The sequence below is a fragment of the Theropithecus gelada genome, chromosome 19, assembly GCF_003255815.1.
Source record: "Theropithecus gelada isolate Dixy chromosome 19, Tgel_1.0, whole genome shotgun sequence".
NCBI lineage: Eukaryota > Metazoa > Chordata > Mammalia > Primates > Cercopithecidae > Theropithecus > Theropithecus gelada.
In genome coordinates, this window is record NC_037687.1 from 26,902,822 (window position 1) to 26,930,229 (window position 27,408).

The 27,408-nt window shown below is 56.4% G+C and overlaps 2 protein-coding genes across 7 annotated transcripts in view; one reads left to right on the forward strand and one right to left on the reverse strand.

The window, feature by feature from the left end:
• AP2A1 (adaptor related protein complex 2 subunit alpha 1) overlaps window positions 1-19,386 on the forward strand; it is a 43,300-nt gene extending 23,914 nt beyond the window's left edge. The window contains exons 5-24 of one of the 3 annotated variants that reach the window (XM_025366604.1): window positions 4,144-4,273; window positions 5,161-5,262; window positions 8,131-8,239; window positions 11,275-11,425; window positions 11,800-11,968; window positions 12,096-12,233; window positions 12,509-12,691; window positions 13,527-13,624; window positions 13,956-14,187; window positions 14,281-14,448; window positions 14,541-14,701; window positions 15,088-15,153; window positions 15,501-15,557; window positions 15,665-15,747; window positions 15,855-15,944; window positions 17,728-17,851; window positions 17,936-18,052; window positions 18,147-18,216; window positions 18,394-18,528; window positions 18,952-19,386. In XM_025366604.1, coding sequence (XP_025222389.1) covers window positions 4,144-4,273; window positions 5,161-5,262; window positions 8,131-8,239; window positions 11,275-11,425; window positions 11,800-11,968; window positions 12,096-12,233; window positions 12,509-12,691; window positions 13,527-13,624; window positions 13,956-14,187; window positions 14,281-14,448; window positions 14,541-14,701; window positions 15,088-15,153; window positions 15,501-15,557; window positions 15,665-15,747; window positions 15,855-15,944; window positions 17,728-17,851; window positions 17,936-18,052; window positions 18,147-18,216; window positions 18,394-18,528; window positions 18,952-19,029 — 2,461 coding nt within the window. In that variant the 3' untranslated portion in view covers window positions 19,030-19,386. The remainder of the gene's footprint in view (window positions 1-4,143; window positions 4,274-5,160; window positions 5,263-8,130; window positions 8,240-11,274; window positions 11,426-11,799; window positions 11,969-12,095; window positions 12,234-12,508; window positions 12,692-13,526; window positions 13,625-13,955; window positions 14,188-14,280; window positions 14,449-14,540; window positions 14,702-15,087; window positions 15,154-15,500; window positions 15,558-15,664; window positions 15,748-15,854; window positions 15,945-17,727; window positions 17,852-17,935; window positions 18,053-18,146; window positions 18,217-18,393; window positions 18,529-18,951) is intronic. The other 2 variants (XM_025366605.1, XM_025366606.1) reach the window with 2 other exon arrangements.
• FUZ (fuzzy planar cell polarity protein) lies at window positions 19,138-25,751 on the reverse strand. 4 transcript variants are annotated; one of them, XM_025366608.1, is made up of 11 exons: window positions 25,002-25,751; window positions 24,622-24,743; window positions 24,258-24,342; window positions 23,606-23,674; window positions 23,337-23,441; window positions 21,696-21,893; window positions 21,480-21,575; window positions 21,055-21,161; window positions 20,912-20,976; window positions 20,760-20,834; window positions 19,138-19,646 (listed from the first exon to the last, which is right to left on the reverse strand). In XM_025366608.1, the coding sequence occupies exons 1-11, from the start codon at window positions 25,110-25,112 to the stop codon at window positions 19,423-19,425; spliced, it is 1,257 nt and encodes a 418-aa protein (XP_025222393.1). In that variant the 5' UTR covers window positions 25,113-25,751; the 3' UTR covers window positions 19,138-19,422. The 4 variants fall into 4 exon arrangements, with proteins under 4 accessions (XP_025222393.1, XP_025222392.1, XP_025222394.1 ...); XM_025366607.1 differs by having other exon boundaries at window positions 20,760-20,837; XM_025366610.1 differs by having other exon boundaries at window positions 19,157-19,646; window positions 25,139-25,300.
• Window positions 25,752-27,408: the final 1,657 nt, after the last annotated feature.

Genomic DNA, 27,408 nt, shown 5'->3' on the forward strand with positions numbered 1-27,408 from the left:
TAAGCTTTTCCTAAGTAGCACCACAACCCTTATTCCACTTAAGCAAGTTGATAAATAGCTCTTATTCCTTTGTGTGGTCTCCTTATCTGTAAATAGAGATGATAGAATCCGCGTCCTTAGAGGGCTGTGGTGGAGAGTGAGCGAGCTGTGTGGAAGTGCTTAGAGCAGAGCTTTGCCCGGAGTCAGGACTCGGAAGATGCGCTGTGGCTCGGGAGATGCGCGCCATCGCAGCGATGGGAAAGTGGCCCCGAGTCAGGGCTCGGGAGATGTGCGCCATGACAGAGATGGGAAAGTGGCCTGGAGTCAGGGCTCGGGAGATGCGCTGTGGCTCGGGAGATGCGCGCCTTGGCGTGATGGGAAAGTGGCCCGGAGTGAGGGCTCGGGAGATGCGCTGTGGCTCGGGAGACGCGCGCCGTGGCAGCGATGGGAAAGTGGCCCCGAGTCAGGGCTCGGGAGACGCCCGCCGTGGCAGCGATGGGAAAGTGGCCCCGAGTCAGGGCTCGGGAGACGCGCGCCGTGGCAGCGATGGGAAAGTGGCCCCAAGTCAGGGCTCGGGAGATGTGCGCCATGACAGAGATGGGAAAGTGTCCCCTCCGGCCCCGAGTCAGGGCTCGGGAGATGGGCACTGTTGCAGCGATGGGAGAGTGGCCAGGAATCAGGGCTGGGGAGATGCGTGCCATGACTGAGATGGGAAAAGTGCTGTCATAAATGGAGCATCATCTGTGGACAGGCTTCTTGCTGGTTTCTGGTTCTAACTTGATGATCACTGGGCTGTGAACGTTCCTGTAGGGTGGGCGTCTGGGGGCAGCACTTTTGGTCTTGGTCTACTTCACACACAGTGGTGGCCTTTCTGGACAGAGGGAGCCCAGAGCCTCTCCAGAGGGCCTGTCCCTGTGTCCGCCCCCAGCTGCAGCACACGAGGGTTCCCAGCACTTTGGGAGGCTGTGGCAACAGGTGTCAGCTGGGCAGGTATCTGCCTGGCTGATGGCAGGAGCCAGCTGCTGGGTGGCTGCACATCCAGTGAGACATGTTGCCACAGGCCTTTGATTCGTGCAGGTCTGCCCTGAGGACTTCTCCCCATGTCCTTTGCCGTCCATTGGGTGTTTTCTGGGAAAGCCTTTACTGATAGGCCATGACTGGGCCAGTCTTGACAGCTCCCCGCGCCTCCTCTTACTCAAGGCTATGGCCATGCACCACACAGTCTCATTTCTTTTTTTTTTTCTTTTTTCTTTTCTTTTCTTTTTTTTTTTTTTTGAGACAGAGTCTCGCTCTGTTGCCCAGGCTGGAGTGCAGTGGTGCGATCTCGGCTCACTGCAACCTCAAGCGATTCTCTTGCCCCAGCCTCCCGAGTAGCTGGGATTACAGGCACACGCCACCACACCCTGCTAATTTTTGTATTTTTAGAAGAGATGGGGTTTCACCATGTTGACCAGGCTGGTCTCAAACTCCTGACCTCAGGTGATCCACCGCCTCAGTGTCCCAAAAGTGCTCGAATTATAGGCGTGAGCCACTGCACCTGGCCTTCTTTTTTTTTTTTTTTTTTTTTTGAGATGGAGTCTCACTCTGTCGCCCAGGCTGGAGTGCAGTGGCGCGATCTCGGCTCACTGCAAGCTCCGCCTCCCGGGTTCACGCCATTCTCCTGCCTCAGCCTCCTGAGTAGCTGGGACTACAGGCGCCCGCCACCGTGCCCGGCTAATTTTTTGTATTTTTTAATAGAGACGGAGTTTGACCGTGGTCTCGATCTCCTGACCTTGTGATCCGCCTGCCTTGGCCTCCCAAAGTGCTGAGATTACAGGCGTGAGCCACCGCGCCTGACCCTTCTTTTTTTTTTTTTTTTGTGGAGATGGGGTTTCACCATGTTGACCAGGCCAGTCTCAAACGCCTAGCCTCAAGTGATCCACCTGCCTCAGCCTCCCAAAGTGTTGGGATTATAGGCATAAGCCACCATGCCTGGCCCACAGTCTTATTTCTTTGTCCCCAAAGTTGACAAGGCTCTTCATTTTCCTGAAGGGGAAACAGCTCATCAGAGAGGGTCAGTGGCTTACCCCAAACTGCGCCCCACAGTCACAGCCTCAGGCAGGCGTGTCTGACCCCAGAAGGTGCTCCCTTGGGATCCTCTTCTAGAACAACATCATGCTCCATGCTCTTCGCTGTGCTGGGAGCTGGGTTACGGTTGGGGCCTGGAGTCAGCCCTCTGAGATGGGCTGCCCGCTGGCTGCCAGGTTCTGTGCCAGACAAGTACAAGTGCCCACACTGCTTTCCTGTGGCTGCTGTGATGAATTACCACAAGCACAGCAGTGTCAAACACCAGTTCTGGACGTCGGAAGTCCAACATCCATCTCATGGCCAGGGCTGGTCCCTTCCGGGGGCCCTAGAGGAGAGGCCATGTCCTTGCCTTCTCCAGCTCCTAGAGGCCACCTGCTTTCCTTGGCTCGTGGCCCCTTCCCCCATCCCCAAAGGCAGTGGCGTGGCATCTTCTCTCCTGCCTGACCTCTGTTCCATCCTCACATCATCTCTCTCTGACTCTGAACTGTATCTTTCCCTTATAAGGACCCTGTGATGACATCGGGTCCACCTGGATCACCCAGGATCCTCTCTCCAGCTCATGATCCTTAACTTCTTCATATCTGCAAAGTACCCCCACCCTTTTTTTTTGTTTGGAGACGGGGTCTACCCAGGCTGCAGCCTTCACCTCCCAGGCTCAAGCGATCCTCCCACCTCAGCCTGCCAAATAGCTGGGTCTCCAGGCATGCGCCACCACGCTTGGCTAATTCTTGTATTTCTAGTAGAGATGGGGGTCTCACCATGTTGCCCAGACTGGTCTCGAACTCCTGGGCTCAAGTGATCCTCCTGCCTCAGCCTCCCAAAGTGCTGGGATTACAGGCGTGAGCCACCCTAACCCTCAGAACCTGTGGATATGTTCCCTTGGATTCAAAAGGGCCTTGCAAAGTCTGTTCCCTCACAATAGCCAGAGGGACACTTTAAACACCTATCAAAAACACACTATTTCTTCAGTTTGCTGTGGAGAGAAGATAAATGAGTGAATCCATCCAGAGACCTGTGGGAGTGCTGGACAGGCCGAAGGGGTCTGGGGGTAGCTGTTCCTGCTGTCACGTTAATGTCACGCTGATTCTCTGCTCACCACCCACAGCGGCTTCCATCCCCCAATCGGTAAAAAACCAAGTCCTCACTGCAACCCACAAGGCTCTGCAGGGTCTGGCCCTATGTTCCCTCCCTGTCCTATCTGCAGCCTCTTGCCCCATGGCTCAGGCCGCAGCCTGCAGGCCTCCGCAGCCCCCAGGCCTCCTCGCTGCTCCTCCTATGCGCAGGCTCCGCCTTCCTGATGGTCCTGGCACAGGCTGTCCCCTCTGCCTGGGACGTTCTGTTGCAGAGGATTTTCAGTCTTTCCTCATCAAGTTACTCTGTTTTGTTTATTTTAAATGTTTTTATTTATTTAGAGACAGATCTAACTCTGTTGCCCAAGCTAGAGGGAGTGCAGTGGCACACTTGTGGCACACTGCAGCCTCGACCTCCCAGGCTCAAGCAGTCCTCCCACCTCACCCTCCCAAGTAGCTAGGATTACAAGCCTGCGCCACCACAGCCAGCTAATTTTTGCATTTTTGAAGAGACTGGGTCTCACTGTTGTCCAGGCTGGTCTTGAACTTATGGCCTCAAGTGATCCTCCCACCTCGGCCTCCCAAAGTGCTGGGATTACAGGCATGAGCCACCATGCCCAGCCCTGACAGTATTTGATGTACGTGTTTTCGTGGTGCTGTCTGACATGTAAGGACAAGTGTTTGGACCACTTTGTTCGCCACTCTATCCACGGCGCCCACAGCACTGCCTGGTACCCCATGGGCACCCAGTAGGTGCTTGGTGAATGAATGAAGGTGCAGAGCCAGGCCTGACATGTTCCTGAGCCCTGCCAGGGACCCCATGAGGTTACTGAGATGCAGTCATTTTGCAGATGAAGACACTGAGTTCTGGTGGGCCATGAGGGCGGCGCCAGATTGGATCCTGCGGTAGCCTGGCTGTCTGTCCCTCTCACTGGCCTCGCACACCCTTCCTGGGAGAAACAGGAGAGGAGGGGAGTTGCTGGGGTCACTGACTCTGCTTCCCCTGCCCCACATGGTGTACCCACAGGGACAGCATGGACAGTGTCAAGCAGAGTGCGGCCCTGTGCCTTCTGCGACTCTACAAGGCCTCGCCTGACCTGGTGCCCATGGGCGAGTGGACGGCACGCGTGGTACACTTGCTCAATGACCAGCACATGGTGAGCCCTCTGCCCTCACGCCTCCTGGATGCCCGGGGCTCCACCTCAGCCCTGACCCCCCTGGATGCCCGGGGCTCCACCTCAGCCCTGACCCCCCTGGATGCCCGGGGCTCCACCTCAGCCCTGACCCCCCTGGATGCTCGGGGCTCCACCTCAGCCCTGACCCCCCTGGTTGCCTGGGGCTCCCACCTCAGCCCTGACCTCCCCTGGATGCCTGGGGCTCCCTCCTTGGCCCAGACCCCCTGGATGCCCGGGGCTACGCCCTCGGCTCTGACCCCCTGGATGCCTGGGGCTCCCCCTTCGGCCCAGACCCCCTGGATGTCTGGGGCTCCTCACTTGGCTCTGACGTTCACCAAGCACCAGAAACCATGATCCAGTGTCCCTGGTACTCATTACCTGCCCAAGTGTCCAGAAACCCTCCCATCCCCATCTCTGACACTCGCCTGGCTGGCTAGGGATCCTGTCCAGTGACCCCCACACCCCTCACCAACCACCCAGCCCCTTAGAAAATCCCACTCTCTGTTTCTGATACCCGGAGATTCCCCCAACAGCGCCCATCACCTGCCCACCGGCACAGAAACCTTGACCCCTGTCCCACTCACCATAGTCTCAACTCTCTGGAGTCCCACCCCTTCACTGCTCCTTACCCAGCTGCCTGGGGTCCTGCCAGGGATACCCCACACACCCAGGTCAGTGCTGGTCATGGTGCCCGAGGCCCCGTGTCCTCCTCACCCCACCTCTGAAGCACGCACAGTGACACGTGTGCACACCCCTAAACCCCATCCTCCCAACTGCACACACAGCCCGACCTTGCCCCGCTCCTGAGCCTCTGCTCTCAGGTGCCCGCCTCCCCCAGGGCCTGACTTGCCTCTCCTCTGCCCCTGCAGGGCGTGGTCACGGCTGCTGTCAGCCTCATCACCTGTCTCTGCAAGAAGAACCCAGACGACTTCAAGACGTGCATCTCCCTGGCTGTGTCGCGCCTCAGCCGGGTGGGTGTGGCCTAGATGCTGGCTGCAGGAGGTGGCCTTGGCATCCCTGTGCCCTCTGACACCCCCCAGGTCCCCACTCTCCCTGAGAGGCAGCCCAGCCCAAGGTTTACAAACTCAAGCTCTGAGCTGGATTCCTCCTGGCTCGGCCTCTTCCTGGCTGGGTGGCCCCGGACAAGTGGCTTCACCTCCCTGGCCTCAGCTGCCCCCTGTGTTCAGTGGGGTTAATACCAGTGCCCGCCTGGAGGCACAGAGCGCTGTGGATAAAGTGCTCAGAACAGGGCCTCGCAGGCCGAGCACCCTGGGAGCCAGAGCTGCCCCCTGCCCTCCTCCCTCTCCCGCTCCTCTCTCTGTCTCCCGCCTTCCCTCTTCTGGCTTTGCCTCCCGCCTCTGTCTTTCCTGTGCAGCCTCACTCCTGCCTGGCGTCCCTCTCCCACCTTTGCTCCTGTCCTGCCCAGGAACATCCCTTGAGGCCTTATGCATGCCAGGCTCCATGTGGGGTGACACCAGGGACACAGATGAGTCAGAAACCAAGCTCTGCACTTAAGGAGCTCCCTGTCCTGCTTGCAGGGAGGTGACTCAGTCACCGATTATCAGAAAAGGGGTGACTTGCGCTATAATGGAGGTAGGACAGGGCACCCATAGGAGGCACTTAACCCAGGCTGGGAGTCCACAAAGGCTTCCTGGGGCCGGTGAAGGCTTCCCTGAATTGAGACTTGGAGCACACATGCATGTCTGCTGGGCAGGTAGAGAGAGGCCTGGATTCACAGGCAAAGAGAAGAACACACCAGCTCACGCAGCTACTCATTATTTCTTTCTCAGGGTTTTTGTTTTGTTTTGTTTTGTTTTTTTAAAAGAGGGTCTCACTGTCACTCAGGCTGGAGTGCAGTAGTGCAACCATGGTTCACTGCAGCCTCTGGCTCCTAGGCTCAAGCGATCTCTCGCCTCAGCCTCCCGAGTAGCTGGGACTGCAGGTGGCTAATTTTTTTTTTTTTTTCCTTTTCTTTTGAGATGGAGTCTCACTCTGTTGCCCAGCCTGGACTGCAGTGGCGCTTTCTTGGCTCACTGCAAGCTCCGCCTCCCAGGTTCACGCCATTCTCCTGCCTCAGCCTCCCGAGTAGCTGGGACTACAGGCGCCCGCCACCGCGCCCGGCTAATTTTTTGTATTTTTAGTAGAGACGGGGTTTCACCGTGTTAGCCAGGATGGTCTCGATTTCCTGACCTTGTGATCCGCCCACCTCGGCCTCCCAAAGTGCTGGGATTACAGGTGTGAGCCACTGCGCCCGGCCACTAATTTTTGTATTTTTTGTAGAGATCAGTCTTGCTTTGTTGTCCACACTGGTCTCAAACTCCTGGCTTCAAGTGATCCTCCCGCCTCAGCCTCCCAAAGTGCTGGGATTACAGGTGTGAGCCGCTGTGCTCAGCCTCAGTCACTGTTTCATCCATTCATCACACGTCCGAATGCTGGAGTGTGCCGGGATGACAGTGAGGCAGGAACACAGACCAGCACAGAGGTGGGCCAGAGCTTCCTGGAGAAGGGCTTTGCAAGGTTGAATAGGAGTTTGCAATGAGGAAAAAAAGTCACATGATCTTTCCTTTTTTTTTTTTTTTTTTTTTTTGAGATGGAGTTTCACTCTTATTGCCCAGGCTGGAGTACAATGGCACCATCTTGGCTCACTGCAACCTCCGCTTCCCGCAATTCTCCTGCCTCAGACTCCCAAGTAGCTGGGATTACAGGCATGTGCCACCACGCTGGCTGATTTTGTATTTTTAGTAAAGATGGGGTTTCACCATGTTGGTCAGGCTGGTCTCAAACTCCTGACCTCAGGTGATCTGCCCACCTTGGCCTCCCAAAGTGCTGGGATTACAGGTGTGAACCACCGTGCCTGGGCCAATCTTTCTTTTTCTTTCTTTTTTTTTAATTTGAGACGGAGTTTTACTCTATTGCCTGGGCTGGAGTGCAGTGGCGCCATATTGGCTCACTGCAACGTCTGCTTTCCAGGTTCAAGGAATTTTCCTGCCTCAGCCTCCCAAGTAGTTGGGATTACAGGCATGCACCACCATACCCAGCTAATTTTTGTATTTTTAGTAGAGATGGGGTTTCGCCATGTTGGTCAGGTTTGTCTTGAACTCCTGATCTCAGGTGATCCACCCCGCTTGGTCTCCCAAAGTGCTGGGATTACAGGTGTGAGCCACTGCGCCCAGCCATGATCTTTCAGTCTTTCACTAATTCCCTGCCTCTTCCCTGAACCTCTTCCTATCTGACCTTGTATTAGGCCTAGGGACCCAGAAAAGGGTCAGACCCAATCCCTGCCCTTGAGTAGCTTTGAGCCTTGTAGGGGGACTACAGGAAACAGCCTCCGGGAGCCAGCATGCTGTGTGCTCTGATGGAGGAAACCTGGGGCAGGGGAGGCTCAGAGCGTCCCATGTGAGGAGGGGCCTGGGACTGTCACACAGAAGGGAACCAGCAGAGACCTTTCCTGCCCACCGCACACTAGCATTACTTGGAAAGATCAACCAGCCAGGCTTAGTCCTAGTTTTGCCCCCATCCTGTGTGCCTGACCCTTCCTCGCTCCCTTCCCAGAGCCTCAGATTCCTGCTTCATAAAACCATCACATTGGCTGGGCATGGTGGCTCATGCCTGTAACCCTAGGACATTGGGGGGCTGAGGTGGGAGGATTGCTTGAGGCCATGAGTTCTAGACCCGTCTGGGCAACATAGTGAGACCCTGTCTCTACAAAAAAACCCACTAACAAAACTTAACACTGACAGCACTGCCCTTGGAAGGCACCATTTGCTCCACCCTGGCATGTGAGCCCATGTGCCCCTCCCACCCCAGCCACCAACCTATTCCTTGCTCTTCCCCTGCAGATTGTCTCCTCAGCCTCCACCGACCTCCAGGACTACACCTACTACTTTGTCCCAGCGCCCTGGCTCTCGGTGAAGCTCCTGCGGCTGCTGCAGTGCTACCCGCCTCCAGGTAACGAACGCCGCGCACTCCCCAACCCGGGGTGGCCTGCTGCTGGCATCTGGGGGCCTCCAGCTCCACAGCGCGCCAGGTGGGACTGGAGGGTCTGGGTCAGGATTTCTCTGAAGCTGGGGTGGTTCCTCAGTCCCCTGTTACGTGGCTGCAGTGGGGGTGGCAAGCGGGCAGCGCGAGGCCCAGTGCCTACCCTGTGCGGCATCATCGATCAGCCTCATTGCTGAGGTCCCTGCTACCCAGGCTCTCGTTCCAGCCCTGTCACTAGGGGCTGTTACTGCGCCTGTTTTCTAGATGAGGAATCTGAGACTGGGAGAGGGAGCTCCTGGCCCAGGGTCACCCACCCGGGCAGTGGGTGATTCCAGGCTGTGCTGTCTGAATTACCATAGCCCTGTTAGGGGTTTTCACGTCTGGTGGGAACCTTCCCTTACCGCTCACGGTCCCAATAGCCAGTGTGTATGAAACTCCTGTAGTGAGCCAGGCACTGTGCAGGGGGGCGCCTGCACCTGCCGAACAGAGCTGGCAAGGAGGAACGGCCAGTGTGATATGCACACAGGGAGGCTGAGGCTTGAAGGTGAGACATCACCATTCTAGGCATTGAGTAAGCGGCAGTCAGCCCCCAGACTCTCTGCTATAAACCCCTCCCTCTGCCCCTGAGCTCCCCTGGGCTTCTGTCGCCTTGGCTGACTGACTTCATGGAGCAGTTTCTTGGGACCCTGTGCTGAGGGGCCTGCCGCACAGTAGGTGCTAATGCACCAGTTCCCTCCATTCAGCCAGCATGCCCAGCACCTGCCAGGGGCCAGGGCCGATGTACGCCACCGAATCTCTGGGTGTGCATGCCTGTGTTCATGCCTGTGTGTGTGTGCATGTTCATCTGTGTGTGTCGATACCTGTCCGTGTGCATGCACGTCTGCGTGCATCCCCCTGTATGTGGATGTCATCGTGTGTGTGTGTCTGTGTCTATATGTGGCAGTGTGTTCATGGTATCTCTGTGTCCCTCTATGTGTGTACATGTGTATGTATCAGTGTGTGCATCTACATGTGTACCTGTCTGTGCACGCAAGTGGGTGTGTACATGAGTGTAGACACCTGTCTGCATGCCTGTGTATGCGTGTCTCAATGCTTGCCAGCATGCATTGTGTCTGTGCACGTCCCTCTGCACATGGCATGTGTGTGCACACTCTATAACTGAGTGTATGATATTGAGGTGACACCAGAGGCCCATCTTGTGTGAAGCCAGTGATGAATTCTGTTGTGTGACCCTGGGGACATGTCTTCCTTCTCTGGGCCTCTTTTTCATCCTGTCAAGAAGGGCTTAGGTCATGCTTCAAGCCCACGTCCACCCCAGAAGGCCCAGTTGGTAATTCTGTGGTACACCCAGGGCAGGCACCTCACCCACTCCAACCCTCGGTGGTGTAGGAAGTGCAGATACAGCCCTGTCCTGAGGCTGGGTCTGAGGACACACCAACCCTGTGTCACCTCCTTTTCAGCAAATGGTAGTGGGCTACTGCCAATTTGTTTCCAAGTCATTTTTTTTTCACATGCATTGTGAAAAGTTTCCCAACATCCACACAAGTAGAGAGATGTCATTACTTAGACTTCACATTTTGCCATGTATGCATGCTCTTGTTTTATTTTCTTCTAAATATTTAAAAGTAAATTACATACATCATGATGTTTTGCCTTTAAATATGTTGTTCTGGGCCAGGCATGGCGGCTCATACCTGTAATCCCAGCAATTTGGGAGGCCGAGGCAGGAGGATCACTTGAGCTCAGGAGTTCGAGACCAGTCTGGCCAACATGGCGAAACCCCATCTCTACAAAAAATACAAAAAATTAGCCAGGTGTGGTGGTGTATGACTGTAGTCCCAGCTACTCAGGAGGCTGAGATGGGAGGATCGATTGAACCCGGGAGGCGGAGGTTGCAGTGAGCCAAGATTGCGCCACTGCACTCCAGCTTGGGTGACAGAGTGAGACTCTGTCTCAAAAACAAAAAACAAAAAACAATATATATCACAGTACAGTCTAGGATCACATATTCAATTGGATTCTGCCAGGTTTAGTGGCTTACACTGTAATCCTGGCACTCTGGGAGACTGAGGCAGAAGGATCGCTTGAGCCCAGGAGTTTGAGATCAGTCTGGGCGACATAGTTGCCCTGTTTACAAAAACAGGATTTAAATTGGATTCTGTCTTTGTTGTTTCTCGTAGTCTGGACTAGCCCCCACACCTGTTTCTGGAGAAACCAGGAGATGCCATTGCCATGTGTCCGATGGTGGCGACTGGCCTCATTGCTGCCTTGTGGTGTCTTTTAGCTTGTTCCTCTATCTGGTGAATTTTCCTGTAGATTTGCGGCAGCATTTTTTGCTGGAATACTTGACAGCTCTTAATATACACTTGAAAAGACGTCACATGCTGGGAAATGTAGTGATTGGTGTTCCTGTGAGCTTCTGGCTGGCATCTGTCAGTGGTAGAGAGCTCTGGGGGGTGAGGGGGTGCCTGGTTGAGCCTTGTGTCCTTTGACCTCCCAGCCTCTAGGCCCAGAGGATGGCACCGAGTGTGCCTGCAGCGGTCTTTTGCTGAACGGACACTTGGGTGGGTGGCTGGTGCACTTTTGTCAGGGGCTGCTCGGCACTCGCACCAGTCCTTGGGAAGGCCTGGGTTTGGGGGCATCTCTTGGGAAGGTTCCTGGAGCTTCTTTTGCTCAGTGAGAAACCTGAGGAGCCTCAGAGCTGCAGATGAGGAAACTGAGGCTCACATGGGTGCCACCTCTTGCCCGAGAGGGTCAGAGCAGGAGGAGAGCCCAGGACTGGGGATAGATCCTGTGTCTCCAGAGGTGCCTTGTCTCACCTCCTCTGCTGGGCTGGGAAGAGGTTCAGGGAGCAGAGACCCTGGCCCTGAGCTGCAGAATTCTCAAGGTCAGAGGCACCCCGAGCTCCTCCCTTGGAAGACAGGAGCTGGGGCATGGCCACCACCAGAGCTGGTTTGCCAGGCGGGCAGGACACTCAGCCAGGTGCGTCCCCTTCATTTCCCCAGAGGATGCGGCCGTGAAGGGGCGGCTGGTGGAATGTCTGGAGACTGTGCTCAACAAGGCCCAGGAGCCCCCCAAATCCAAGAAGGTGCAGCACTCCAACGCCAAGAACGCCATCCTCTTCGAGACCATCAGCCTCATCATCCACTACGACAGGTGCCCGCCTGGGCCCACCAGGGCCTGATGCCCGGGGCCAGGAAGGAGGGGCGTGGAGGCCCGGACTCCTGGGTCCTAGGCAGAGGGCAGGGAATCTTGACTTTTAGGTAGGGTAGTAGGAGGATGGGGCTGTGAAGTGTCACCTGTGAGGTTGGTGCTAGGGCGCTTCTTGGGGGCAGAATTGCTGGGTATCTTTCTCTGGGCTCAAAGGCCCAGCTGTCTGGGTCACTGGAGGTGCAGGACTGCAATGTAGGGCCGGCAAGGTTAAGACCTGGATCCTTGGGGGCTGTGAGGTGGGTCAGCTGGGGCCCGAGTCCTCCACCTCCTCCTGTCAGTTTCTCTCACTATCCCTTTCTTGTGGCCCCTGCGGGCAGTGAGCCCAACCTCCTGGTGCGGGCCTGCAACCAGCTGGGCCAGTTCCTGCAGCACCGGGAGACCAACCTGCGCTACCTGGCCCTGGAGAGCATGTGCACGCTGGCCAGTTCCGAGTTCTCCCACGAAGCCGTCAAGACGCACATTGACACCGTCATCAATGCCCTCAAGGTGTGACCCCTTGGAGCCCACTTGGGCCTGCCACCCCCCTCAGAAAGACCCTTGGAGGCCCTTGGGTGGCCAACCCTGTGCCAACAGGGAGTCTAAAACACACCTGGGCCCTGCTGTCCACCCTCAGACGGAGCGGGACGTCAGCGTGCGGCAGCGGGCAGCTGACCTCCTCTACGCCATGTGTGACCGGAGCAATGCCAAGCAGATCGTGTCGGAGATGCTGCGGTACCTGGAGACGGCCGACTATGCCATCCGCGAGGAGATCGTGAGTGCTGCGGGGTGCGGGCTGGACTTGTGGGTCTGAGGGAGGGGGTGACTTGGGGCTTGGACTCTTGGGTCCGAGGGAAGAGGGGCTGGAGCCTGGATACCTGGATTTGAAGGAGAGGTGTCTGGTGGCCTGGATTCCTGGGTCTGACGGAGGAGGGGCTGGGACCTGGACTCCTGGGTCTCCAGATGGGGGCAGTGGTGAGCCCAGAGCCAGGTGAGTGAAAGCCCGACTCAGCCTGCGGGCACTCTGTCTCTCACACGCTCCGGCGCCAGGTCCTGAAGGTGGCCATCCTGGCTGAGAAGTACGCCGTGGACTACAGCTGGTATGTGGACACCATCCTCAACCTCATCCGCATCGCGGGCGACTATGTGAGTGAAGAGGTGTGGTACCGTGTGCTACAGATCGTCACCAACCGTGATGACGTCCAGGGCTACGCCGCCAAGACGGTCTTTGAGGTCAGCATTCCTGACCCTGACCCCCATGACCCCACGACAGGACCTAGAGGCAGAGCAAGGACGGCCGGGGCTGTGGGGCCTGCCAGCCCCTGGCCACCCTCCTCCTGCACCGCTGTGACCTCAAAGTGGGGCCTCTGCCTCTCTGGGCCAACCCAGGGCACCCAGGGCTCTGGGTCCCTCCCACCCTCCTGATGTGAGAAGTCCCCAGGGCATGGGCATGGGGAGCCCGGTGTGCAGTCCCGGCCCCAGATCTCGGTAGTTTCCATTTCCCTCTGCCCCAGGAAAGGGGACCTGCACAGCCCTGTTTTTTTTGTTTTTTTTTTTTTTTGGTGTGTTAGTTTGTTTTTTGGAGACGGAGTCTCACTCTGTCACCCAGGCTGGATTGGGGAGTGAGTGCCTTGGCGTGATCTTGGCTCGCTGCGACCTCCGCCTCCCAGCGTCAAACCATTCTTCTGCCTCAGCCTCCCCAGTAGCTGGTACTACAGGCGCGTGCCACCACACCCAGCTAATTTGTTTGTATTTTTAATAGAGATGGGGTTTCACCATGTTGCCCAGGCTGGTTTCAAACTCCTGAGCTTGGGCAATCTGCCCGCCTCGGCCTCCCAAAATGCTAGGGTTACAGGCATGAGCCACCACGCCCAGCTCACAGCCCTGTTTTACGGCCTGTGTGAGCTTGGGCCGGTCACTCAACCTTTTTGTGCCTCAGTTTACCACCTATAACCCCACCCACAGCAGAGCTTTGAGGGTTCCACCATTCAGGAGGTGGTTGCACCCAGTGCTCCCAGAGAGGGGGCTCATTCTTGTCCTCTCCACGCCCTTCCCCGCCCCCCCCCAGGCGCTCCAGGCCCCCGCCTGTCATGAGAACATGGTGAAGGTTGGCGGCTACATCCTTGGGGAGTTTGGGAACCTGATTGCTGGGGACCCCCGCTCCAGGTGAGGGAGCCTCAGCCTGCGGGGGGAACACTACACACTTCTGATGGATCCAGGGCTTGAGGGATCCCCAGGGGTCTCAGGGTAGGCGGTGGTGGGCTCCCATCCTCTCGGCCTCCACCCCAACCCACCTAGCAGGGTAAGAGAGGACCTCAGTCCCAGGATCATGGACAGAGTGTGACTGTGGCCCCTGCCTGGTGCCTGGGGAGGGCCACTCCCCTCCAGCGGCCTGGGGTCCTGGGACAGGTCCATCTCAGGGAGGGGCGCCTCTCGAGGGGGTTTCTGGGAGAGGGCAGTGGAGCCTGGCCCGGCTGACACCCACTCCCGTGCACAGCCCCCCGGTGCAGTTCTCCCTGCTCCACTCCAAGTTCCACCTGTGCAGCGTGGCGACGCGGGCGCTGCTGCTGTCCACCTACATCAAGTTCATCAACCTCTTCCCCGAGACCAAGGCCACCATCCAGGCCGTGCTGCGGGCCGGCTCCCAGCTGCGCAATGCTGACGTGGAGCTGCAGCAGCGAGCCGTGGAGTACCTCACCCTCAGCTCGGTGGCCAGCACCGACGTCCTGGTCAGAGCCTTGCCCCTCCCCACTCTGGCATACCCCCTTCCCGCTCTCCCCTCCTCCTGACCCGAACTGACCTTCCCCACCCGACTGCGCCAGGCTACAGTGCTGGAGGAGATGCCGCCCTTCCCCGAGCGCGAGTCGTCCATCCTGGCCAAGCTGAAACGCAAGAAGGGGCCAGGGGCTGGCAGTGCCCTGGATGATGGCCGGAGGGACCCAAGCAGCAACGACATCAACGGGGGCGTAGAGCCCACCCCCAGCACTGTGGTGAGTCCCCTGGGGTGGGCCCTGCCAGGGTGCCTGGGGCTGGGTCCTGCCAGGGTGCCATCTGTCCTCACCATGACCTGCGCTTCCTACAGTCGACGCCCTCGCCCTCCGCCGACCTCCTGGGGCTGCGGGCAGCCCCTCCCCCGGCAGCACCCCCGGCTTCTGCAGGGGCAGGGAACCTCCTGGTGGACGTCTTCGATGGCCCGGCCGCCCAGCCCAGCCTGGGGCCCACCCCCGAGGAGGCCTTCCTCAGGTAGCACCCCCTGGGCCCGGGCCCCTTCTCACAGCCACCCCCAGGGCTGTCCCTTCTCGGCCTCTGCCCACATTTTCCCTGAGCCCCTCCCCAGCCCCCTACTCGCTCCTCTCTCCATCCCGATGCCTTCGCCAGCCCTGGCTGCTGCCTCCCCTGCCCCAGCCTCCCTGCTCACACCCTCCCTCTCCCACTCTGGACTCCGCCAACACTGGCCACCCTTCGTTGTCTCCTTTCCTGTCACCGTTTCTCAGCCTGCTCTTCCTTTTCTCCTTCTCTCCTTCCCTTCTCCCTCTCTGTCTCTCTCTCTCTCCGGCCCTCTTGCTGCCTGTCTGGGATTGGCTGCCACGCCTGTCTTCTCTTGTCTGCTCTGGGATTGGATGGCCCAGCGAGCTGGAGCCGCCTGCCCCCGAGAGCCCCATGGCTTTGCTGGCTGACCCAGCTCCAGCTGCTGAGTAAGGGGTGGCCTGGGGTGGGAGGTCGCGGGGGGGCAGACTCGGGTGTCCCCAGGGAGAGTTAGGGGACTGGGAGCTCTCGTCAACGGGTTCCTGATGAGCAGCAGAGGCAAGGACTTTGAGGAAAGGGAAACTTGGTGCCTGCCGATGCGGGGGCACGGGCCAGGGTTCCATTCCCATTGGAGGCCACTGCTGGACGGATGTGAGGTTCCTCGAAGCTCTGTGAGGGGTCTGGATATGTGGTTCTGGGGTTCTGTCCTTAGGGTTTGTTCTCACACTCAATTGCTTTGGGTCTTCACCCCTCCCCACCAAGTCCCTTCCCATCTCACTCCGCTCCCTGCCTCCAGCCCAGGTCCTGAAGACATCGGCCCTCCCATTCCGGAAGCCGATGAATTGCTGAATAAGTGAGTCCTGGGAGAGGTGGGGGAGGGGAATGGGGACAGGTGCAGAGCCTAGGTCAGGTGCAGACAGGCACCCCCGTCATCCTGCGCCCCCTGCCACTCCCACCCAGGTTTGTGTGTAAGAACAACGGGGTTCTGTTCGAGAACCAGCTGCTGCAGATCGGAGTCAAGTCAGAGTTCCGGCAGAATCTAGGTGTGTCCCAGGGGACTGTGGGAATGGGTGGGAGGGAGACCTTGGGTTGGGCCTGGGGAAGGGGTCAGAGGGACTCAGATGGAGCTCTGCCTCCCCACCTACTGCAGGCCGCATGTATCTCTTCTATGGCAACAAGACCTCGGTGCAGTTCCAGAATTTCTCACCCACTGTGGTCCACCCCGGAGACCTCCAGACTCATATCCTCTCAGGCCCGGCCCAGCCTCCTGCCTCCAGGCCTGCCTCTCCAGGTCGGCCTTCCTCATCGTGGGGAAGCTGGCTGACCCAGGTCCACACTTCTCTTTAGCCCCTCTTGGGCACGCAGTTACTTCTCTGAGATTCAGTGTCTGCATCTGTAAGATGGGGGTGGGGTTCCTTCCCCCAGGACAGGAGATGACAGTGAAGTGGTGTGTGGGAGGCATTACTTCCAGAACTCACCTGCTCCAGGCCTCAGTTTGTCCCGGTCTGGCACCTTCCGTGTCCTGCCATTGTCCTCCACTGGGCTCCATGTCATGATGCCAGCACCTCCTGCACTCAGAAGCCAGGCCTGCGGGTCCAGACGCTGATCAGGCCTCCTCCTGTATGACCTAGGCTGAGTCACTTTGCCTATCTGGGCCTTCCTGTTCCCACCGGGAAGTGTATGTAGACCCTCCTCTTCCTCATAGGGTTATTGTGAAGATCAGAGTATCTGGAAAACCCTGGAAGGGTGGCTGGAGGTATCAGTACCCCCTGTTCCTTCTCTGGGCCTCCATTTCCACATTGATGAAATTAGAAAAGCTCAACCCCAAAACTCCTTCCGGCCGGGCGTGGGGGCTCATGCCTGTAATCCCAGCACTGGGAGGCTGAGGCCAGCGGATCATTTGAGGTCAGGAGTTCAAGACCAGCCTTGCCAACATGGTGAAACCCCATCTCCACTAAAAATACAAAAATTAGCTGGGTGGTAGTGGTGCGCGCCTATAATCCCAGCTACTCAGGAGGCTGAGACAGGAGAATTGCTTGAGCCTGGAGGTGGTGGTTGTGATGAGCCGAGATTGTATCACTGCACTCCAGTCTGGGCGACAGAGTGAGACCCTGTCTCAAAAAAATCAGAAACAAAATTCCCTCTTCCATAATTTCCAGAGGCTCGTGCAGGCAGCTCCGTGGAGGCAGTGGCAAGAGAACATGAGACCCAGGCCTTCCCAGTGGGCTACTGACACGGATGCAGATGACGATAACACTAATTGCTACCATCTTTGTGTACTTACCATGTACCGGGCACACAGACAAGTACTTGTAATGGATTTTTTTTAAAAATAGTGATGAGGCCTCACTGTGTTGCCCAGGCTTGTCTCAAACCCTTGGGCTCAGTGATCCTTCCCACCTTGGCCTCCCAAAGTGCTGGATTACAGGCGTGAGCCACCACACCCGGCTGGATTATTTCATCAACTCCTGAGGACATTTTACACATGTCCTTTTGTTGAGACAGGGCCTCACTCACCCAAGCGGGAGTGCAGTGGCACGAACACTGCTCACTGCAGCCTCGATCTTCTGGGCTCAAGGCATCCTCCTGCCTCAGCCTTCCAAGTAGCTGGGAGTACAGGTGCACATCACCACACCTGGCTAATTTTTTTTGTAGAGATGGGGTCTTGCCATGTTGCCCAATCTTACACATGTCCAGAGGCTTAGAGAGGTTAAGTGGCTGCCCACAGCCACTCAGGTGGGTAAGAGATGGGATTCAAACCCAAGTCAGCCTCCAGAGCTAATACTATTATGTCTCAGTGAGGTGTGACATTGTGGGAGGCCAAAGGAGGCACCTAGGGGGCGCCTCAGAGGTTTCCATAGTATGAACTTTGTAGTTGAACCTTGTAGGATTGAGTCCAGGATTGCACCATGGGGTCCCTCAAAGACCTGCAGGCGGGAGCTGCCGGCAGCTCTGGGGCTCCTGACCCAGACCTCCCGGGGGCCCGCCGCCTCTGTCTGGCTTCCTTGACCGCTGGCGGGCACAGCTGGCTGTGCAGACCAAGCGCGTGGCGGCGCAGGTGGATGGCGGCGCGCAGGTGCAGCAGGTGCTCAATATTGAGTGTCTGCGGGACTTCCTGACGCCCCCGCTGCTGTCCGTGCGCTTCCGGTAAGTGAGGTGCGGCGCGGCCAGTGGGCGGGGCCTCCGGGGCGAGGGGCGGGGCCTAACGGAGCCTCCCCCTCACCCCACCAGGTACGGTGGCGCCCCCCAGGCCCTCACCCTGAAGCTCCCAGTGACCATCAACAAGTTCTTCCAGCCCACAGAGATGGCGGCCCAGGATTTCTTCCAGCGCTGGAAGCAGCTGAGCCTGTGAGGGGTGGGGAGGGGGCGGCGCCAAAGCCGCGCCTCCGGGTGGGCGGGTCGGGCCGTCCAGGTCCCTGACTTGAACCTTCCCCGTCCCCAGCCCTCAACAGGAGGCGCAGAAAATCTTCAAAGCCAACCACCCCATGGACGCAGAAGTTACTAAGGCCAAGGTGAGAGACCGCGGGCGTGTTTGCTGGCCTAGGGCTGCTTTGCTTCTCTGAGCCTCTGTTTTCCCATCTGTAAAGTGGGGCCAATTCCCATCCCCAAGGGTTTTTGGGATCTGGGATGCCACTGTGTGGTAACTGACAGCTCTGGCACTCTCTGACGGCGGCCCCCCTCCCTCCCAGCTTCTGGGGTTTGGCTCTGCTCTCCTGGACAATGTGGACCCCAACCCTGAGAACTTCGTGGGGGCAGGAATCATCCAGACTAAAGCCCTGCAGGTGGGCTGTCTGCTCCGGCTGGAACCCAACGCCCAGGCCCAGGTGAGTGCTGCTGTGGGAGGCCTGAGGTCGGCAGGAAGGCCACCTGTCATCTCTGCGCCCACTCTTCCTGCCTCACTGTTCAATTCACGTCCCCCCTTTGACCCTCCTCCTCTCGCATCTCTTTGTCCACTTTTCCTCCTCTTTATCCATCAATCTTCTCTCCTGTCTCCAACCTCTGGTCTTCCTCTCCTCTTCCTGTCCCTCCCTGATTTCTACCTTTCCATATCGTTTCCACCTTTCTCTTCTCATTTATAATTTCCCTCCTTTCTGGCTCCTCCGTTGATTTCATTCTTACATTCTCCTCTCCTGTGTCTTGTATCACTTTTCTGGCCCCTTTATCCTTCTTTCTTCTATCTCCCTTGTGTCCCCACTTCCCTGGGCTCCCCATCTTCTCTGAGTTCTGCCCCCAATGTCCCCACCCAGATGTATCGGCTGACCCTGCGCACCAGCAAGGAGCCCGTCTCCCGTCACCTGTGTGAGCTGCTGGCACAGCAGTTCTGAGCCCTGGACTCTGCCCCCGGGGATGTGGCCGGCACTGGGCAGCCCCTTGGACTGAGGCAGCTTTGGTGGATGGGGGACCTCCACTGGTGACAGAGAAGACGCCAGGGGTTGGGGGATGCCTGGGACCTTCCTCCGGCCTTTTGTATTTTTATTTTTGTTCATCTGCTGCTGTTTACATTCTGGGGGGTTAGGGGGAGCCCCCTCCCTCCCTTCCCCCCTCCCAAGCACAGAGGGGAGAGGGGCAAGGGAAGTGGATGCCTCCTCCCCTCCCACCCCACCCTGTCGTAGCCCCTCCTACCCCCTCCCCATCCAGGGGCTGTGTATTATTGTGAGCGAATAAACAGAGAGACGCTAACAGCCCCATGTCTGTGTCCATCATCCACTGCTAGGTAGTCAAAGAAGTGGGGTGAGGGCATGCAGAGTGTGGGTGGCTAGGCTTCGCAGCCCATGGCTGGGACTCTGGGGAGACAGCAGCAGCAGCAGCCGCCGAACCCCCAGCTGCAGGGCCACCAGACGCACTCCTTTGCCTGGTTCCTCAGTCCCCAACACCAGGTAGCAGGCTCTGGGCAGCTGGGCCTGGTAGACCTCATCTTCTGTCTTCTCTGGTGGCCCTGGCTCTGGGGAAAGAACAGGGGGCACTGAGGTGACAAGTAGCATGCTAACCTTTGGAAGCCACACCACATCCCGGGCCCAAGTTCTGAACGCGTGGGGTCTCTGAGCACAGGTTTTGGGAGCCTTCTGCCAGGGCAGGGCCTCGAGGTTCTAGCAAGCTGTCAGCAACTTGAAGACCATGATGCTCTCACTCAGCTCACCCTCTTCCTCTTTCTCAGCCTTGGCCCCCATTTTCCTGGGGAAACTGTGCAGCTGCAGGCAATTCTCTTAGCAATACACATGGCAAACACGGCAGAAACACAGGAGCTCCAGTAGCCTTTTCCAGGAGCCCACCCGCCCCACTGCATGAGGTGGGTGGAGGGAAGCAGGCAGGGGCCAGGGAGAGGTGGAGTCGCACAGCTAAGAAGGTGCAGCCCCCCAGATGGAGCTCTTGACCACTGTGCTGCATTCATCCGGGCTTCACTGGGGTCATAGCGCCATCCCAGGTCCCTCCCTTTGTCTCTCTGGGCCTTTATGGGTTTTACAACAATTTTTCCTTTCTAACCCGGCATCTGTGAAAACCTCCCCCATCCCCCAAGCCTATCAGCAAAGTCTGTGCTTTCAGCAGTAGTGCAGAGTGCTGGACCGTGTGGTTATGGGAGCCAGATCCCCTGTGTTCGAATATGGCTGTGCCACTCATAAGCTGAGCCTCTGTTTTCTCATCTGTAATATGGGAATGATGAGGTAACAGGATAGTCCTCGCTTGTGAGGATAAAGTGATTTCATTCTTTCATTACATGTAAAGGCACTGGGAAGAGGTGAGGTCTCACTGTTAACTATTGTTAACTATGATCTAGGAGGTTCTGAAGCCAGGCAGGGACCTCCCTTCCCCTCCCTTCCCTCCTGGAAAAGGCTACTGGAGCTCCTGTGTTGCTGCTGTGTTTGCCATGTGTATTGCTAAAGAGGATCGCCCTTCCCATCTGCATCAAATCTCAGATCTCAAGAAAAACCACAGCCCTATGGCCCAGTGCATGCTGGGTTCGTCCGGTTCCTCCAACCCCACCTCCTACTCCCACTCTGCGTGACCAGAGACTCAGTGTCCCCGCCTGCGCAGTGGGAGCACTGTGCCTGCCGCTGACCTGGTGGGAAGTGCGTGGAGGTGACCAGGGTATAGAAGTTTCGGAGGAGGCGCCGGCGCTGTTCTGGTGAAGGCTCTACTGAGGAAAAGGCAGTGATGCAGAGCCCCTCCCCGGCCCACGCTCCTCCTGCCCCTGCCCCTGTCCTCAGTCACCTTTATCCCCCAAGGGCTCCACGGTGAAGAGGCAGCGTTTCAGTTCCAGGTGGAGGAGCAGCAGCCTGTGGGAAAGGGAAGGGAATGTCATGGTTGGGGAAGAGGACATGACCCCCAACCCACTCCCTCCATCCGAGCCCTACCCGAGGATGTCTGTGTGAAGGGGGAAGCCACTGGGCAGCGCTCGGGGTCCCAGCGGCAGACAGGCCCGCAACGGGTCCAGCAGTGGCTGCCAGCAGCGCTCCAGAAGCTGCAGGGGGCGTGGTCATTATGGGAAGGCGGGGCCGGCGGGGGAGAGCACGAGGATAGGGGCGTGGTCAATCGGGAGGGGCGGGGCCTACGAGAAGAGTGGAGGGCGGAGGGCAGAAGGGACCAGGGAAGGGGCGAGGCCTGGAAGGACAGAGGACGCGCGGGAGTGGCCGATCTTGCGGGGAAGGTGAATGACTGGAGCGCAGTCCAGAAGGGGCGGGGCTGGGGAAAGAAGCCGCTGGCAGGGCAGGGTGGTTGGAAAGGGCCTTGCAGGTACAGGGTGTCCTAAGGGGGAAAGCGGGACGTGGCGCAGGTTCACCTGTGGATACAACTGGCTGAGGGGTGGGCTTGGCCCGCAGAGTAGACACAGCTCCAGGCTCGGCAGCAGTGTCAGGGTCAGGAGCCGGTGTGGGACCTGAAGCAGGGCACAGGCTGGGGCTGACCGCGGCCCGGCCCCTTTCCATCGCAGATCCCGCTTCCTAGCAACTCGGCCCCCAGGTCACATCCCTCTGCCCCGTCCGCCCCACCCACTCACCGTGGGGCTCCCGTGCGGCAGGTACACCGGGTAGTCGCGAGCGGTCTGCGGCGGCAGGGACCCCACCAGCCAGGGCAGCAGCACGGCCTCGGGCGTCCCCAGCCGCCACCAACCTTCCGTTGCTGCCACCACCCGGCCCGACACCACCAGACTGACGAATGCCGTGCCCGTGGCCTCCGCGAACCCGGAGAGGGCTTCCTGGGTAAGGGAGGCAGGAGAACTGGGAGTCGCAGACAGGCGTAGGGGTTGGCAGCGACTTCCCAGGTGGGCAGGGAATGGGGAGAAACCCACAGCCAGCCCCAAGCTCGTGGAGTGGCCATGCTCCGGCGTCTCACCCTCTCTGAGCCTGAGTTCCTTCACCTTCATACGAAGTCACATCCCCAACTCACACTGTGAAGTCTGATTACACACCTAGCCTGAGTGTGCAAACTGAAGCTAATGATGTAACCATAGCAGCTACTGTTCATCAAGGCCTGTTACATGCTGAGTAGGCACCATCAGCAATGTAGAGAAGCCAAGTCACCTGCTGAGAGTCACACTGCTGGGAGGCGCCCACACCAGGCAAGTCAGCAAGAGCAGTATTTAAGTAGGGGTAGCTAGAGATCTGAGAGACGGGAGGAAGAGCAGGTACCAAGGTTGGAAAGTCGTTGGGATCTCTGGGGTCTGTGAGGCAGCAGGGGGGAGGTAGATTGTGGATTTAGCAACAGGTTAGGGGGTGCCACGTGCCACAGGCCTTCAAACACCAGGCTGAGGGGCTGGGACCTTGTCCTGGGGGAGGTGGAGGCTGCGGGAGGGCCGTGAGCAGGAAAGGGGCAGGGCCAGCTCTGGATATAGGAGGATTCTTCTGGTGGTCAGGTGTGATGGCTCACACCTGTCATCCGAGCAGTATGGGAGGCTGAGGGGGGAGGACTGCTTGAGCCCAGGAGTTTGAGACCAGCCTGGGCAACTTAGTGGACACTCATCCCCAACCCCAGTCCATCTCTTAAAAAAATTAGCTGAATGTGGTGACACGTGCCTATAGTGTCAGCTACTGGGGAGGCTGAGATGAGAGGATCACTTGAATCCAGGAGTTCAAGGCTGCAGTGAGCTATGACTGAGCCACTGCGCTCTAGCCTGAATAACAGAGCGAGACCCTGTCTCAGAAAAGAAAGAAAGATGGCCCAGGTGCAGTGGCTCACGCCTGTCATCCCAGCACTGTGGGAGGCGAAGGCAGGTGTCAGAAGTTTGAGACCAGCTTGGCCAACATGGCAAAACCCCATATCTACTAAAAATACAATAAATTAGCCGGGTGTAGTGGCAGGTGCCTGTAATCCCAGCTACTCCGGAAGCTGAGGCAGAAGAATTGCTTGAACCCAGGAGGCAGAGGCTGCAGTGAGCTGAGATCGTGCCACTGCACTCCAGCCTGGGCAACAAGAGTAAAACTATGTCTCAAAAAAAAAGAGAAAGGAAAGAAAAAAGAAAAGAAAAACAAGAAAAAAGAAAAGAAAAACAATACAAAGAAAAAAGATTCTTCTGGGACCAGGTGGGGATAGGACTGGAAACTGAGAGGATAGGAGAAGGTTGGGACAATGGTCCAGAAGAAAGAGGATGAGGACTGAGCCAGGGCCAGCGGAACACGTATTTCCATAGCATCCGCAGTACCTGCAAGAGGGACCCCTCTGGAGGAATCACACAGTCCACACACTGGGTCAGGTCCCCGATGAGCTCCGAGTCCCCTAGGAAGCTGTCGATGAGGCAGTAGCTGGCCTAGGAGAATAAGAAAGGGACCAGCCTAGCATTCAGGTGGGCCCAGGGTCAGACAACCAAGAACCTGTGGGACCAGGCTGCCCCAGGGGCTGCTGGGAACTGTAGTTCCCAAATGGCAGTGCCCAGGTATCCTAACTTCCCACCCTCATGCCCTGCAACCTCACCCTCAAGTCCTTCTTCAGTCTCTCCACATTGCGGATATTGGTCAGTTCTTCAAGTCCCACAAGAAGGACCTAGGAGAACCATATAGGAGAGAATGGGCCCTGGGCAACTAGTTCTAAGAGAGGAGGGGCTGGGACTTGAACTCCTGGGTCTGAAGGAAGAGGAGGCTAGGACTCCCACTTCTGGGTCTGGGGACTGGGGGGTCAAGATTCCTGGGTTCTGGCTGGGCCAGACGTGGTGGCTCATGACTGTAATTCCAGCACTTTTGGAGGCCAACGTGGGTGGATCACTTGAGGTCAGGAGTTTGAGAACAGCCTGGCCAACACAGTGAAACCCTGTCTCTACAAAAAATACAAAAATTAGCTGGGCATGGTGGCGCGTGCCTGTAATCCCAGCTACTTGGGAAGCTGAGGCACGAGAATTGCTTGAACCTGGGAGGCGGAAGTTGCAGTGAGCCAAGATCACGCCATTGCACTCCAGCCTGGGCAACAAAGCGAGACGCTGTCTCAAAAAAAAAAAAAAAAAAGAAAAAGAAAAAGATTCCTGGGTTCTGAGGGAGGAAGTGGTGGTGGTCTGGACTCCTAGGTCTGAGGGAGAAGGATGCTGAGATCTCAGATGCTGGTTTGGGGAGAAAAGAGGACTGGTGAGTCTCACCATGGCTCCAAACACCATTTGGAGTAGTCTCTCCAGCCTCAGCTCAGAGATGCCCTCCTCAGATGACAGAACAATGAGGGTGATGCTGTGGAATGGAAGTGAGAAGAATGAGTCAAGGCCTTGGGAATCAGGAAGGGGTATGTTGGAGTCCGCCCATCGATTCCAGAACACCAGATACATCCTCCCTCAGCCCAACCTTCCTTTCTTATAGAAAACATCAGGGATCAAAGAGGGTAACTGGCTTGCTAAAGATCCCACAGCCAAATTAACAGCTGGTTTTAGAGAGCTGGAAGGCCTCCGAGGTCATCTTCAACAGGGACTATCACCCAGGCCCTGTCCCTGTCCCACGTTCCCTCCTGGGGACCTGTCATGGAAGCTTTTCCACACCACAGTCGTGTTTTCGGTCCTCGCAGAGCTCAGCTGCACCTCCAGATTCTGCCCAAACATATGGACTCCATTGAGGGAACCGATGACAGAGAACGGGAGCTAAGGAGGGGTTAGGGACATCAGACAGGAGCACCACCCCATCCCCTCCTCCTTAGGACCTAAGCGTACCAGCTCCCAGCCCCATCCTCTTTCCATATACCCTGGCAGTGCCTCTTTGGGGAATCAGGCTTATTGGTGCATTGCCTTCTCGGTCCTACAAACTCAACACTGAAACCTCCCCAGCCCCTACTGCCTTGAAGACCCAGAGTCAAAACACCGAACCCCCTTCGGTTTAGATACAGGTGTCCAAGGCCCCACCTGCTGACGGGCGGGGGCGCCGCCGCGACTACTCCTGCAGAACAGGGGAACCCCGCTGGACGCCGCGAGGCACAGCAGATGAACGGTGCCACCCGTCCCCTCCTCCCCCATTTAGGACTCCCACCGCGGTCCCTCACGAGGGGACTGTCAGTGCCGGTCTTGGAGCATGCCGGTAATCACAGTAACTCGGCCTGTGGTCCGGAGCCGCCAGAGGGCGAGATGAGGAGCTGATTGGAAGAGGATTAATTTCCCGCCTTCTTCACCCAACTCAAACAGACCCTCAAACCCTATTCAGGCACCTCCCCCAAGCCCATTAGGTTCTCTTCCGCCCCGGCCGGAAGTCATGGTACCCCTAACAAAGATGGCGGCTAATTGAATTGGCAAACCTTTCTTGTTTCTCGGAGGAGGTAAGGAGAACCCAGAGGCCGGATTGAAGATGAGACTGCGCCAAGGCCTTGCCTAGCCACCATCCTGTAGGCTTTGATGATTTACACTCTAAACGGGAAAAACAGTTGTGCCCCGATCAAAGATTGCGACGGTCCCAAAGCGTTGCCTAGCAACCACATTCCCTCTAGGTTATAGTAGTAAACAACGTGCCCTACTCAAAGGCGGCCACCGTGGCTGGGCGTTGCCAAGCAACCACCATTCAGCCAGATTTCCATTCCAAAGCTGTAAACAGCTGTGCCCTGCTCAAAGATGGTGGCACGTCGAAGTCCGAGCACCCTCCTTGGGGCGAAATCGAGAAAAACACCGTCTCCCCCCAACATTCGAGGGTGGTTGAGTCCAGCGATCGTTGCCTAGTAACTACCAAAAAAAAAAAAAAAAGATTGTTTTTATTATTGGAAAAAAGAAAACAAGGAAATCCTTTGTCGTCCAGAATAATAAAAATAACATTATTTCTGTAATGAATTTATACATGGTAGCATACTATGTAAAATGTGAAAATATCCCTTCCCTATTTTTTTCCTAAAATACAGTTAAACGTAGAATATTCATACATTTTCACAAATATGATCAATATACTAACATTTCCACACTTTCTTTTTCCCCATGTTTATAAGTCTATTTCATCTTAATAATGTATTTTTATAATCTATTTTGTGGATGTAACAAATTGATTTGACCAATTACGTATTGAACTCCTCCAGACTAGCCAACTAGTACTGGACAGCATTTTACTGACTTTTTAAAATGCCCTTATGAATATTTTTATTATTTTATACAGGCAGTATTTACTTGTAATAATAAATGTATTTATGATTCATTTTGCCCTTCCTCTTCCTTTTGGCAGATCAACCCATCTTTCTAGCATAATTTTTAATCTTCCTGGTTCCTAAAGTACATCCTTTCCTTTCTTTTTTTTTTTTTTTTTTGGGAGATGGGACAGGGTCTCGCTCTGTCCCCCAGAGTGGAGTGCAGTGGAGTCATCTCGGCTCATTGCAACCTCTGCCTCCCGGATTCAAGCGATTCTCCGGCCTCAGTCACCTGAGTAGCTGGGATTACAGGTGTGCCCCACCACGTCGGGTTAATTTTTGTATGTTTTGTAGAGACTGGGTGTCACTATGTTGCCCAGGCTGGTCTCTAACTCCTGGGTTCAAGTGATCCACCCACCTCTGCCTCTCCAAGTGCTGGGACTTCAGGCGGGAGCCACCAAGCCTGGCCTAGGTACCATTTTAATCTTCCTTCATGTATATTGATTTTTTTTTTCCTTTTTCTGGATTACTTTTATCTTCCTTATAACTATTAAAATTTTAGTCACACAGGCATAAAAAAGGAGGGAACTGCTCTAGATGAAAAGAAACTTGAGACATAATGTCTAAATATGTGTGTGGTCTTTGTTTGGATGCTGATACAAATAAACCAACTGTAAAAACATATTTTGAGACAATTGGAACGTTTGATTACACACTTACTGTTAGATGATACTAAGAAGTTAATTTTGTTACAGGTAACAATGGCATACCAGTAATGTAAGAAAGTGTTCATAAAATTGGGAAAGATGCCTGCCAAGCACACAGGAGTAAAATGATATGATTGTACGGATTTGCTTTAAAAGGCTTCAGCAAATGAGACTGTCTCAAAAAAAAAAAAAAAAAAAAGCTTCCCCAGGCTCACTGCCTGTAATTCGGGCACTCTGGGAGCCCGAAGTGGGTGGATCACCTGAGGACAGGAGTTTGAGACCAGCCTGGCCAACATGGTAAAACCCTCTCTTCATCAAAAATACAAATATTTGCCGGCGAGGTGGCACACGCCTGCAGTCCCAGCTACTCTGGAGGCTGAGGCAGGAGTATCAGTGGAACCAGGGAGGCGGAGGCTGCAGGGAGCCGACATTGCGCTACTGCACTATAGCCTGGGCAAGCGAGACTTTGTAAAAAAAAAAAAAAAAAAAAAAAAAAAAAAAAAAAAA